We start from the raw sequence: 15,094 nt of genomic DNA on the forward strand, positions 1-15,094 counted from the left end.
AAATTAATCGAAACTGCTTTTACATTTCTTTTGGAATAAATTGTTCACTTTTATCAGTTCTTGTTTTTCCTAATTTTTAAATAGTTTGTGTTTATTCATGTTGAACCTTTAACAAAATAGTGCCGTTTAATAGCTTTCTTTTTTTTTAAAATTCAGTTTCACATAAACTTTTAATTTTCTACAAATAGCAAAATTTTTTTCAAACTAGAGTATTTCACTAAACATATATAATAATACTTATCGAACTCTTAAAAAACTATTTTAATAATTTTTCAAAAACTTAAAGTCAACATTAAAAAAATAATTGTTATTGCATTAATTTGGTGCAAAAAAATATCAAACTCCTAAATTCTGTTCTTACTGTTTATTTTTACTTTTATATTAAATTTTGTTTTCTTCGTCCTCTCTTGTTTGTAAAATATACATAGTAAATATAAATTGCAAAGAGCTATATTATGTTATTAAATATATGAAAAACTTAAAGGTAATTTATTTGAATAATTTAAAATAAGCATATGACTAAAGGTAAAAAATAATCTAAAAATATTTTTATTAATTATAGATAAAAATCCATTGCGACTTATGTGTTTAATTTATGATAATAAGTGAAATTAATACAGCATGCAACGAATATATTTATAACAAAAAGGTGATTTTTTTTTCCTAATTTACTTTTCCAATATTAAAATTAATTATATATTTTTAACTTTTATGTCAAAGATTTCACAAATGAAAACAAACAGTTCTCTCAATTAATTTTCATAACAGCCTAATATCTGTCCTCGTAAGCGCCATGCTTTAATCCAAAGTGTCCTTCTTTTATCTCTTTTTTCTTTATCAAACTGTGAATGATCAAGCTTGAAATTGCTAAGGAAGGATCCATTGCCGTCGATGAAATTAAATTTAACTAACACACGAGCTGAGTCTTTCGATGAAAAATTTTATCCGTCTATGTATAAAGTGCTAAATCGCCTAAAAAGAAAGAAATCACTCGTTTACCAATGGTCAACTCTTTTCAACCGTATGGCAACCATAGTTCAACTGTTTCAGGTGGTTGTTGAACAGAAAGTCGAAGTTGGAGTTGAGTTGATGGTTGAATTGAACGAATTTTCGCTATGTGTGATATGGCCTTAAGAATGCCATTTGTAACGAACGAAATTGTGCACCATATTTTGACGTGCGAAAATCAAGTTTCGATTGTAAAACTACGTTGTTTCAATCTCTTTTTTTTCAACCATGTTTTTTGACACTCCATTATTTTCAATATATTACGATACTCGAATTCCGAATTATAAAATAATCACATTCTAAAAAGCTTAATTTAGCGACTATTCTATCGTGAATCCATGTCGTTTTTTAATCATTTCCTCTTTAGTTTTTCACAATCCGATATTTTTTGTAAGAGATTAAGACGTTGAAATTCGAATTACAAAGTAAGCACATTCTGATGCATTCACTAATAAATCGACGTCGTTTACATTGTTTATTTCTGTTTCGGTTTTCTTTTAATATAAGATTCTGATATATGATATTTCGACGCGAATTATCACTTTTCTGAATTATCACTTTTTGATTCACGACGCTTTTAATACAAATTTGTTTCCGTGCATTTTTTATCAATTTATCCTTTGCTTTTCAGCCATTTCATATGATTTTCTTTAAATCTGATATTTTATACAAATTTGTTTATATATTATGACGCAACTTACTAGTTTGGCAATAATAATTTCCTTAAATTAATCTTTCTTTTAAAGTCTTCTTTTTTCTGTTAATTGTAACTTTTTAGCTATTTTTTGTTAAAATAGTAGGTATAGTTACCTCTCATTGAACTTAGTAGCAAATAGTTGCCATTGCAGGCTTTCTCTTTTCTCTTACAAAAAATAAACCTAAAATTGAAATGTAAACAATTAGAAATCAAATATAATATATAGTATATAATAAGCATTACAATATATGTTAAGGACGGGGTTACATTTAAAGCTTTTAGTATTAAGAAAACACTTAAAGAGAATTAAATAATTATAGCTAGAACATCTTCCAGAGCTGTCTCCCCGTTGCCGTTTCGAGAGTGAGCGTTTGAAGGGAGTTTACTTTACTACAGATGGCGCTGCACGGCGTACGCAACATATATAATAAGTACTTTAAAGCACACAAGTTCGGAAATCAACTCAATCACAGGAAACTCAAAAGAGATGGATAAAATTCTCAATACATTTTTGTCTGATAGGCTTACAAAAAATTTGGTTGGTTAACGATTTTCTACAAAAGTTTAACGTTTCTATTCGATTTCTTTTTTGACGGTTTGGTAAACGAAAATATCAAGTGAGCTCAGCAAATAAATTAGTTAGACTACAGTTTCAGTTTTAACAATTGTAATTGTATTTAAATGTAGTGACTATCTATAAAAAATTAGGAAAAAGTAACCATAATGATAATTTTCTTTTCAAAAGGGTGTCTATCACAGGATAAACGTTTCTACAATAGGTCTACGATAGGAGACAAAATGTAAACTTTAAGTTATTGTTAAAAAGTTAAAACTGGTTTTAGTCATACTCTATTTTTTGGCACGTGGAAAAACTTTTTCACACAACAGTCTGAAGCTTGGTGATAAAATTAAAACTTGTGGTATTTAAGTAAAAAATTCGGTATAACTTATTTTGGCCGCAATTTTAGGGTGAGCGATGAGCTAACGAAAATATTTTGAGGGAGAACGTAAGTTAACGATTAATATGGATTACGTTTGTTCGCAGATTTTGAAATTGTGAGTGGAACAATTTTCGAAACATTTTTTTTGGTACCTACAATGGGTAGGATTATTTATTTAGACAATAAGAGTCGCGGGAGACCGAGGGCTTCTCATCCTAAAGGGGTACCCTAGGTTGAAATCCCAGAGGAGGCTGGCCTTAAATAATTCTACTCCTGGCTCTCACAGACGACACTGGCCACGAAAAATATCCTCGATGGCAGATGGATCATGAGTTCGAACTCCCTTGCCGTCGGACTTAGTGTGAGAGGCTTTCGTGGTTTTTCTCTCCATGTTTCGCGTTTTTCCTTTCCTTGTTTTCCGCTTCTGATTAGTTTCTTCAAAAAATCCTTCATGAAGGCTAGTTTTATCCCAATACTTGATCCAGGACTTTCCCTGTCTTCTGAGATGGTTTCAAAGTTACAAGGCTATGGAGTTGGACATTGAGAGTCATGAACTCAGAAGTGGAATGGCTGTTCGACGCTAGTTATGAATTGGTAAACGTATTGAGACAAAGATCAAAACTATGCTTTCCTGACCAAAAATCAGTTAAAACTTGTAGTTGAAGGTCTTTTTTTAAATGGATGGGCTGGCGAAAATATTTGGCGGATCAATATAAGATTATTTCCCACTTGCTAACAGTTCCAAACAAAATTCGTAAATTCGGTACAAAAATAAGTTTAATCAGCTATGAAAGTTGCTATGGCTTCAAAATACATGCAAGCAGGTTATAAACGAAGCATTCCTGCTATAGCCTTAACTGTTCTAGACTGAGGGGGTAATGGAGGTTAATGGTTCATTAATTCGTGGACCAATGCACTGTGGGCCAGAAGACCATGATCTTTGACCAAAAGTTAAAAATTAAATTTTCAACTAAAATATGTGTAGGCAGTTTTAATATAGCCCAAATTAAGTATTCGTAATCATTCCAAGCATTATAATTTACTTTTTGAACCGACGAGAGTACAATGCAATGAAAAATATGCTGAAATTTCTTTTTTAAATGTAACTTTCAAATTTTTATTTCAGAAATATATATAGGAATTTCACCTTTCTGTTACATTTTTATCAGAGTAATTAGTCTGAAATTATAGTACAATTTTCCAATGTGTTGAATTAGTTAATACTCTTGACAAACTTATAGCTTATATCTTATCATTTGGCATTTTACAATGTTTGAATGACTTTCGAAACTTAGTTCCAAAAAGTTCCACGAGGTAATTAGCTAAACTTTTTTTTGTTGCCTTCTTTGATGTTTCTTCTTACGAAAAAACCTTCCCTTTTGGCCCGCATTGCAAAGGTGAACTAAATATACCGAAAAACAAAAAGTAATTTTTTTTTTCTGTTTTCGCGTTATTTTTCAATTAATTCGCGTTATTTTGTAATATTACTTCTGAAATATAATTTGATTTTCATTTTTAATATAAAATGACGAAAATTATTATATTTTCATTGTTATATTTAATTATTTAAACGTACTATATTACTTTTCTTATTTTTGTCGCCATATTTCAGCCGCAATTTTGTTTTTTGGGTATTTATAGTGTATTTCAAAATTTCAATTATGAATTCAATTTACCTGCAGATAAAAACTCCTAAATAAACCCCCCAAATTTTGAAACAAAGTTTATCGAAATACAAATTTTGGTCACGAAACCTTGGATGCTGGTCCACTGCGCAATGGCATGATGGTGATGTAGTAGCCGATCTCATTGAAATCGATCTCAAGCTGTATGGCTACAAGAAGGTCATCGAACCTCAGTTCTTCCCAAAGACAGTTCTTCTGATGAACATCTAAAAAACTATTAACCGATTTCTACTTTTAATTTACAACAAGCCATCGAAGAAGTTGTTGACATTTAAACAAAGTGTCAGCGGTGTAAATTTTTCAATGTTACAATTTGTGCATGTAAAATTATTGCAAGAATTTTTTTTAAAAATTGGCTTTGAAATGTGTCTGTGAAACACATTTTTTTTGTTTAAATGATTTTTAAACTTATTTCATTATAATTTTATTTTTATCATAGTTCAACTAACAATTTAGTAATGAAATAGAAATTTTGTCTTTTCTAAATATAGAGAAAATATTTTTTTGAACTTCCTACTGTACATTATAATTTTTTAAACTTTGGTAATGAACTTGATTCATTTTTTATTGCGAAATTCATTTTTTTGCAAATGATTTTAGTGGTTTAAATGAAAAGGCGAATTTGCACCTATCCTTAGATTAACGTAAGCTGTTTCCTGCAATGGGCTTAAACTTCGATGCAAAAATTTAAACATGCGGTTTAAAATCCGATAAATATTTGTCACCGTCATAATTTTATGACATGTTGGACAGAAAAAACGTTAAGGGACTAACGATTTCTTATAATAAGCTTCTGTTTCATGGTGAATGGGCTATCAGAGGAGTGAGCTATCAAGCAATGGTTTATCAATTTTAATGGATTATAATTTCAAGTGAGCTAATATTCGTTCAACGTTTTGTCTTAAACATTTCTTTGTATTATCTTTTCATTGGATTTCCGAATGAAAACTTTTGAAGGACTAAAGTAGAGTAACAAAATTTCTACGAGCAGCAAACATTTTGAATAAAATTTAAATATTGTGTTTTCTAAAATTCTAGCATTTACTTCATCTTACTATTTATGCTGTTACATCAAATATTTGTTGTAATATTTTAACTTATAATCTCTGTATAACCCCCTAGAGTGGGTTGCGGTTCTACTTATCTTTCTAAAATTCTAAATAAAAGACTAGTTAACACTTGTTACTGCTTTTTTTAACGGTAGGTTTATAGATCATTAAATTTGTAAAACCAATTTCAGTCATAACTACATTTTAGCAAATGAGCTAACGTACAGAGTTGCCGGATCTGAGCCAGATAAAACAAAGCTGGTACGCTTTTTTTTCAAACCACTAAAATAAGATCTGCTGAAATAAATAAAATACAGGCTTTTATGAAAATAAAATGCTTTTCAAAAACCCAGATAACGTAAAAGGTTGATAATTTTAATTACATGGTACAGTGCGCACAAAAAGATATCACCCTGAACAACTTTTGTTCTGATGATCGTTTTTCACGTACTAAGTGTCAATCTTAATGGTTCCTGGGTTGACCTCAAATATGCTAATTATTTAGCGATAACTATTAATAAAGTTACGAAATTGGACACAAAAAACGTACTTTCTGTGAATAATGAAAATTTTTTTTTGCACATTTGGATTCTTAACCTTCAAAATATAGGGGGTAGCCGCTGTCTGGGAAACTTGGTCCCATAGTTTGGTTAGGAGAGCGCTTCACAGTTCGTACCCCTTAATGTTAATTTTACTTTTTGCATTTCTAGTGATATTTTTAAAACTACTTAAGCAATTAAAAACAATCGCACCCACTTGTAAAACCCATTTACCCAAAGATAATTTCATGTAAAAATAATTTAATAATTATTTATTATTTTTTATTATTCAATTTAATTGTGGATAAAAAAATTTGAATTGTGAGGTATAATTTTTTTTAAACATTTTAATCTACGTATTTTTCTATATCAAAATCTGAAGTTTCAACTGTTTTTCGTAGAAGCCGAGAAAAATTAAAATTGTTTTTAAAAGAATAATTTGGGGAAAATGAATAAATATTTAAATGGGGGCGATTAATATCTAAATGTAGATAATTTACGAGAAACCCAACTTACTCACGCGTAGCGTAAAAATTTATTCGTAATTTAGCAAGGAAATTTGAATAAACATTTTATTAAATAAACAAAATTTCATTCAACGAATGTCGAGTTTTATAACGGCATGTTTATGATAGAATGTGATTATTCATCAGCTTTTTTAATTTTATTTCTTTGTTTGTTTTTCTAATAATTGATGCAATTTCAAAAATGTAATACGTTGTATACGTATGTATAACACGAATACTTTGTATTTTGTATACATGATACATATGCATAGATTTGGAACAATATATTTATCAACTTCTTCAGTCCATATTTTATGATTATTAATACGAATGCATCTTATACATCGCCTTAATCTTAAAATAAATTTTTTACCGCGCGTGTTTCGCAGAACTAATTTTGCCAATTATCTAATTAATTTAAACATTTCTCAAAATCCTTTTCTTTACGCTACCACGTATATTATTTTTTTATTAATATACAGAGAATTTTTATATATTTTTTTAGTTTAGATTTTCGTTAAAGTAAAATTCCTTTTTAAATTATTGTCAAGTTTTATTGAAAGAAAATTTAGAATTAGTTATTGCTAGCTGGGAATTAAATCTTGTTATGAAATTAAATATTCTGCTGATAAAAACTGTTCTATGCTAAACAGCTATTCTATGCTATTTACTAAGCATACTATTAGAGGGACCGGAAAGTAATGTCGTTTCGGTGCATTTGATATTTGTTATCAAGATTTCATTTTTAATCAATGATGTATTCACCCTCGTTATCAACAATGATTTCAATGCCGGATCGAAAATGAGTCGAAATGGATAAAAAAAAATGAATTGGTTTTTAAGAATAACAAATATTTAATGAGTCAAAACAGTATTACCTTCCGGACCCCAACTTATTTTTTTCAAAAAATGAAAATAAATTGTCTTTTTTATTGTTTATTTATTTGAGTAATGAAAAGTAAATGCAGATATATGCACAACAAAAGAATATAACAGATTGCTTTGTTTATGAACGAAAAATTATGCACACGCAATTTAATTTGATGTTCAAAAGCACTTAAAATAGAAAATTGCAAAAAGATTCCAAAGTCGTGTTATTTTTAAAATAATCTTGAAAAATTATTGTTTTTCTAATTTACTTATTGTTTTTCAAAAGCACTTAAAATAGAAAATTGCAAAAAGATTCCAAAGTCGTGTTATTTTTAAAGTAATCTTGAAAAATTATTGTTTTTCTAATTTTAGAATTTCTTTAACACTTTGCGGTCGTATTAAATTTATACATGGTTGCTCGGAATTAATTTTCGTTGAACGAACGTAATATGCAAGATTATGAAGGAAAAATAAAATTTATTAATTCTTTTTTAAACTTTAGATATATGTAACACAACATGTTTCAATTTTGATTATAAATTATATTTTATAGTTCTCCATCGTGCGATATCTTTCAAAGCAGTCTCCAATATGAAGCCCTGGTTTTCGAGAACATATGTCGCAAAAATAATAAGCTTGGCCTTTAATTTTTCTGTTTAAACATTCAGAACAATCTTTACAGTACCGCATTATATGTAGTTGGCCATTAAGCTGTGGCTAACATCTTTGCTGAGAGCAGTGCGAGAGAGCTTACTTGTGGCTGAGAGCAGACATATGTCTGGAACGGTAAAAAAGCGTTGGTGGCTGAGAGTAGACATACGACAGCAAAGGGTTAATACAAAAATAAGATATATCAAGGGATTTTTAGATAACAAAGTATTTTATACCTGTAATTAATATGTTCAGCAAATAATTTTAATGTACTTTTTATCGAAATCATGAATAGAAATTGTTCTTTAATTTCACCGTAAAAAAGACAAGAATTTTAATGTTTCATTTATGATCAATTGAAACGTGACAATTAACCCCAGAATTGAAATCTGTTTGGAAGTAACATTTAATAGCCTGAAACAGTTAGAAACAATTAAACTTATTAAAATAATAAGATTAGAAACTAAACGTATTTCTTTATTTTGTTAAGAGCAGCAGGGAAGATGAGGAAAAGTAGTCCATTAAGATTGACACTTACGTGAAAATTATGCTGGTCATTAGAACGAAAATTATTCAGGATCATACTTTTTTTTCTTTCTTTTTTCTTGGCGCATGATACATGATATTACATGGTATGATTTGATATGGAGTTTTTTTTAGAATAGGCAGACTTTTGTTGCTACCCTGCTTACTATGGATTATCAGTTTGAAGACGCCATTTCTGGTGGGATAAAGGTTAACTACTGTAAGAAACTGGCCACTAGACATCGCAGAAAACTTTCTTTTAGGCTTCTTTTTTCCTGAAGAGAGAGGAGTCGAGAGTAAAAAAAAAAGATGGATGGCGGTTTCCTTTAAATGTTGTGTTTTTGCTAATATTTTTATACGTCTGTGATGTGCATCTATAGTTTTTTGAATAAATGATTTCAAGATGCAGGCTACTAGTCTTACTTTCAGTTTTCGAATTTTTTTTTAAATTTCTCTAAAAATACTTAGAGGATTATTTTGTAATTTTAGAGGTGTTTAGTTCATGCGATTTTTCTTACCTTGCAATAAAGTTTCAAGCTTTCAGAGGTTTTTAAGGGACCGACAAAAAATTACGAAAGAAAACAAGTATTTTTAAATGCTCTAATTCAAGGATAAATTTGGAGCTTACTGAAAGAGAATTGAACTTCTCTCATTTCATACTTTTTAACTCAATGCTCAGAACTTTTGAGAATATATAAAAAAAAAAATTTAATTTGCGATCATTAAACTTATCGTACGTAAAACGATGTAATAATCTAATATAAAACCTAGTTTTATAACCATTTTTTAACCATTGATCAAAAAGCTTCTGTTCTGGAAATTTCTCGTCCATATCATTCAGGTAAGTGCACACATCTGTGCTGAAGTGGGCTGGCGCCTCATCATGCTGACATCACACGCGGTTACGAATAGCGATCGGAAAATCCTGCAGTAGTTCTGTTAACACCTGTTCTAGAAAAATACGATAACATTCGCCATTAAGTCACGTCGGTATGGACCAATCAAAAAGTCGTTGACAATACCAGCACACACATTCTCACAGAATTGTTGATACGCATGTGGTCACCTTGCATGCTGATTCTCGATTTCCCACGCATGCGAATTGCGCGCATTAAAGACACCCTCGTGAGTAAACGTCGCTTTATCTGTAAATAGCACACGAGCTATGAAGTCCGGTTGCAGCGCACATTGCTGTACCACCCACTGGCAGAAGTTCTGGCGGAAAGGATAGTCTGCCGGATTCTAAGCTTGTAATCGCTGAAAATGGAAGGGATGTAAGTGATTTTCGTTTAACACTCTACAAGCGGTCTGATGACTCATACCTACGTGATCAGCAACAGCTCTTGTACTTGACTTGGTCTATAAGCAACAGCATTCAAGATGCTTTCTTTTAGGGTTGGACTGCGTACAGCCCTTTGTCGACTATCTTCATGACTGGTAACGTGGAACGAATCTGTTTCATGACGTTAACTATGTAACCGTTGAAAAATTCGGTGATCCGGCATACGATGATCAGGAAACTGCGCATGGTACATTCGTAGTGCAGCTCTGAATTTACCATTTGCACGGCCGTATATGTAATGCATGTCAATTTTTTCGGTATGCGTAAAGTCTCCCATCGTAGACGTCAGCACAATTGCGAATGGCTGTTTTCCCTACTGAGACGCATCATATTGAACGGCGTCTAGACATTTACTGCCCTCTACCGGCAGTACAACCAATCAATAACTCGATTTTCTTTTATTTCCCCCGCTTGCGCCCGTTGCCTGTGCAATCCTATACAATAAATGATTATTACAATGTCCTGTATCTACCCTTAAAGTTTGTTCCATGAATTCGGGATCATCTTGATGTATCTTCTCTCGTATGCCCTTAAATAGGGAGGGTCGAGATTCAAATAAACATAGTATATGTACTTAACTAGAACAAAAAACATTCTTTTTTAAATAGTTGACATTTATTAATCAATAGGGGAGAGTGGGGTCAATTGTAACAGGGTACGATTGTAACAGAGCAAAAATTTCTAGTGTCGGGTTCTAGATCTGGTTCCTAGGTGGCGCACAAGATGTATTTAATAAATCTACATGTACACCCCTGATGGCAACCATTTTTATGTACTTTTGAAAGAGTTACATCACAAAAGATATTTTCGCGCTACTTAAGTACTTTTTTTGGTATATGAATATTATATTGTAACAAAGTAATTTTGCTTAAACAAATAAAAATTAGTAACCGAATATGTAAGTGGACACCTTAATTAACATTTCAATAAAAAAAAGATTAGTTTTGCTAATTAACTAGCATTGTTTTTAACAAATGAAGCTGAAATGGCGTCTTTGGGACGATTGTAACAATAAGTAAAGGGACTATTGTAACAGCTGAAAATAAATAATCTTATGTTTACAAATCATTACTTAACTCTTTAAGAACCACCAATAGTTTCCTAGTATATCATTTATATTATGTTGCATGTGCATTATTTTATTTGTCACCTTTCACAGCATAAATTAAATTTTTAACTCCTTAAAGTTAAAAGTTTAACGCTTTAGGTCTTTGCTCATTATTATTTTTACTTCTAAAATATCACTACTATTTTGATCAATAAAAAATATCTATCACAACTATGATAATATGTATAATTAACTATGTTTTAGTTGAATTTATGAACTGTTACAATTGACCCCGTAAGTGGGGACAATTGTAACAAGTGCACGATTGTCAAAAATTGTTAATAACTAATATAATAACATTTAAAATCAGGTATTTATTTATTTTTTCTGTTAGAGGATAGTCTACTTTACTCGTCTGTCAATTAATACTAATAATATATTAGATTTTTTGTTAGTTAAAAATAGTTAAGTAAAAAATTTTACAATTAATGATCCCAAATTTTAAAACTGTAAACATTGAGGTAACATAATTTTTTTTAAATTACTGTAAATTAAAAATAAGTTTGAATTGAATGCACTATCTTAGTTACAAAAACATACAATCTATCATATTTTTGAGTGAATATTATGTATTTTTTTGATGAATGCTGTGATTCGTATAAAAATTATAATATATTTAAATTTTAAGATTTTGCATCAAAATTATTACATTCTGTGTATGTATACAAACATCAAAGTGATTGTAAATGAATAAATTATGTTTGAATATCGATCTAGATCTGTATATTTTTTGTTAATATTTCCATGTCATTATTTTTACATTTCTTAATTTATTTCAAATTTATTATTTCCATACGCCAATATATTTAATATTGAAATGTTTCCTTAATTAGAGAATGACCTATCCAATATCTTTTTTATATAAATCTTTACATGTGAAAGTAATATTTTCATTTTTAAATACATTAATAAGAATTTGAATGAGCCTAAAATTAAAATTCTTTTTAAAACATTAGTGGTACTAACTCTATAGCATCTTTTGGTTCTTTGACGAATGAATTGAAAAAAATGATTTTCATTTTAGATAAATAATTTTGAAGAAAGAAAATTTTTTTTTATATGAAGGACAATATTTTGAAAGCGCTAAAAAAGCAGAAAAGGTTAGCATCATTATTAAATTATTATAAAAAAAGAGGCGATAATTTAAGTCAAATTCACATAAATCAAATTATAATTTAATTACTTAAATCCATAAAAATTAAAAAAAAAACTTTTAATTTTAGATGTGTTTATTTATATATATGTATATTAAATGACACATTTAAAATAAAAATAGTGTTTTGAAATTTTTATAAATTTAAATAATTAAATTATAATTTTATTTATATAAAATTTATTTATATTATCGTCTCTTTATTTTATATTAGGTTCTTTCAAAATACCCATGTTTGGTGCAACCTTCTCTCGTTGTCTGGAGCTAGTAAGAGCACTAATATATAGTAAAACTGAACACGAATTTATGTAGCCAGCAAATGAATACCAATGTTAGGCGCAACATAGCTCGAAATTTTTTACAGCGCAGCTAGGTATGATTGCTTTAGGATATTAATTTTCGATTAATAATACATGAATTAAGAAAAAGAAGCCAGTACTTGAAATATTAAGTTTCTTTCATTTTTTTTTCATCTTTGATATATGAATAAAATAATTATACACGTATTTTTAAAATTAGGCTGTATATACTCCTTTTTCTACAATATTTACTTAAATTCTTTTATGTTGTTCTACTTGTCAATTGTAATAGCTTGTAATTATGTTAACAATTATTTTACGGTATAAAAACACTAAAATGCTTATACCGTTCTGAATATTTTTTTAACATTATAGGAGGATATATAGAATATTTTTGAAGAATAAAAAAGTTGCGAGCTTAGAATTGGCGTCATTAGTAAGATATGCATATAGTAGTGCCAATATACCATAAATCATAATCCTAAATTTATCCTAATGCATAAATAATCATATGTGAACTATCTAAGAGCAAATAACATGATTTGTTTTAAATTGTTTTGCAAATTTATCATTTTTGTTACAACGAAATGAATATTCTATTATTGTTTTTTGTTAATAATCTGAAAATTTACTCGAATCACACAAATGCTCTGAATCTTTATTACATTTTTTAATATTAGTTAAAACGTAAGGCATTAATTTTTATATTTTATTTGATGCAATCTAGCATATGGAAGGCTACTACAAAAATTCACCAATTTTCTACAAATATTAAAAAGAACAAGTTTTATGTAGAAAGTGAATTCTACCTGTGTTACATCTATCACTACAAAATTCCAATAAATATTCACTAGTATATAAGACATATTAACTCGATTCTATGATGGGGTACCTTTTCATAGATGACCGTTGACATATTCGATAGCTACCATGTTAGAAATTTATTTTGTTATAGTTTATAATAAGCTGCCAACCTTGTTGGATTAAATAATAAATTCAATGTAGGAAATCGTTATATTAACAGAAAGTTTTGTTCTCCCACCCATCAATAAAAGTATGGCCAAAACAAGTTTTAGCTAATTTAGTACAAGAAAACTGTAAATTTTTGCCAAAAGTTCTAAGAAACTGTTGGCACCACAAAATTTTTCGTTATCCCACCTAGAAAAAAATATAGCCAAAACAAGTTTATGCAAACTTTTAATCTAGAAAGAATCTCAAAAAATAGACTGACTTCACAAAATTATTCGAGCATATGGTGCTTTAACAAAGCGTATCGTTAGCTGTCCCACCAGGAAAAGTTATGGCCAATGCAAGTTTCTCAAAATGTACGACTTAATATTTATAACCATCGTTGAACAGCCGGCCCAATTTTTCGGGTTTATGACTACAAATGTTAAACTCCATAGCCTTGTAATTTGGAATCCAGTCCAGAAGAAGGGGGAACTCCTGGATCAAGTATTGGGAGAAATTTGCCTTTGTGGGAGACTTTTTGATGGAACTCACCAGCATTTGTGTTAGGTGGAAAGGAAAACCATGACAATCTGCCACGGTCAGCCTGGCGGCAAGGGGACCCATGATCCGTCAACCTCTCAGGGTGTTTTACGTCAGCACTGTGTTCAGTGCAACCTGGATGCGGAATTCGTTTCGACCAGAGCTGGGATTCGAAACCTCGTTGGAAGACGAACGCTCTATCCACCGTGGTTCTACGACTTAATATGTACGAAACCACAAGTTTGAATTTCGCGATTAAACGCTTAACTAAATACTCTTAATTTTTCTTCTTCTCAGGAACTTAAAATAATATTAGTAGATTCAGACAAAAAGCAAAAGTATAGTATGCAAAATAAAAAAAATGACCACTTCTATATCTTTTGGCCTAATGATTTTATCTTCATGTGCTAAGATGCTAAATTAATAGAATTATTAAGATAACATCTTAGTGCATGAAAAATTATAAAGGTGCTCGCTTCTTTGTTTTGCACATTGTATATAACACACTATTAACAAGCGCATTTAATCTATAAGTTTATGAAGGATCCACAATAGGAACTCACTTGTAATTTTTACTTTCTTTTTAAAGAACTTAGACCAATATTTGCAGCATTCCTAAAGTAACAATATTAAGAAAGCAAACACTTCAATATTTTTTTACTTAATAATTGAATCTTCATTTACTGAGATGCTATCTTAATTAGATAGCCTCATTGAGATTATCTTACTGGTTTGATTAAGATAGCTCCTTAGAGCATGAAAATCCAACCGTTAGATCAAATGTTATTAAGGTACTTGCTTCTTAATATTGCACACCGCACACAGCACACGGTATTAACAAACATTTAATCTATAAATTTATGAGGCATTCACAATGGGAACTTACTTGTAAAGAGGTAACAGAGACTGGTAATCGGAAGGTGAAGTGGTCTCAGGAAAATAACTGAGTATTCCCAGGCGGTGGGGGCAATGTTTCTGCTCACATATAAGTGAAAAGCGTTGCTACAGTTTCCCAATTAGAGTGAAAAGCAAACTGAATGGTCGCTTCCAGGCCACATTGAGATCGGGATCGTTTGAAAAACTTGGGATCAAAATGCTGTTGTGCTGCAACAGCACCACCTAGAATTATCCAGAGAACATAAAATTAGAATAACTTAAACAAAGTTAAAAGCTTGACGATGTTCACATTCATTAATTAAAATAATAAACCACAGCAGTATCTTGCAAGTT

The 15,094-nt window shown here is 30.0% G+C and overlaps 2 protein-coding genes across 3 annotated transcripts in view; both read right to left on the reverse strand.

Annotated features, from left to right (window-relative positions):
* The window catches only part of LOC147816924 (uncharacterized), a 34,084-nt gene that overhangs the window by 15,037 nt on the left and 3,953 nt on the right, over positions 1–15,094 (reverse strand). The window contains exons 2-3 of the mRNA XM_087157445.1: positions 14,751–14,866; positions 1,819–1,886 (exon numbers count right to left, since the gene is read on the reverse strand). Coding sequence (XP_087013571.1) covers positions 1,819–1,886; positions 14,751–14,866 — 184 coding nt within the window. The remainder of the gene's footprint in view (positions 1–1,818; positions 1,887–14,750; positions 14,867–15,094) is intronic.
* Positions 14,863–15,094, reverse strand: part of LOC147816925 (neurabin-2-like) — a 59,278-nt gene continuing 59,046 nt past the window's right edge. For both annotated transcript variants that reach the window (XM_087152607.1, XM_087152606.1), the window contains one exon: positions 14,863–14,983. The gene's annotated coding sequence lies outside the window, so the exon portion shown is untranslated. The remainder of the gene's footprint in view (positions 14,984–15,094) is intronic.

The sequence above is a fragment of the Parasteatoda tepidariorum genome, chromosome 1, assembly GCF_982258835.1.
Source record: "Parasteatoda tepidariorum strain Cologne lab strain chromosome 1, Ptep-v5.0, whole genome shotgun sequence".
Taxonomy (NCBI): Eukaryota; Metazoa; Arthropoda; class Arachnida; order Araneae; family Theridiidae; genus Parasteatoda; species Parasteatoda tepidariorum.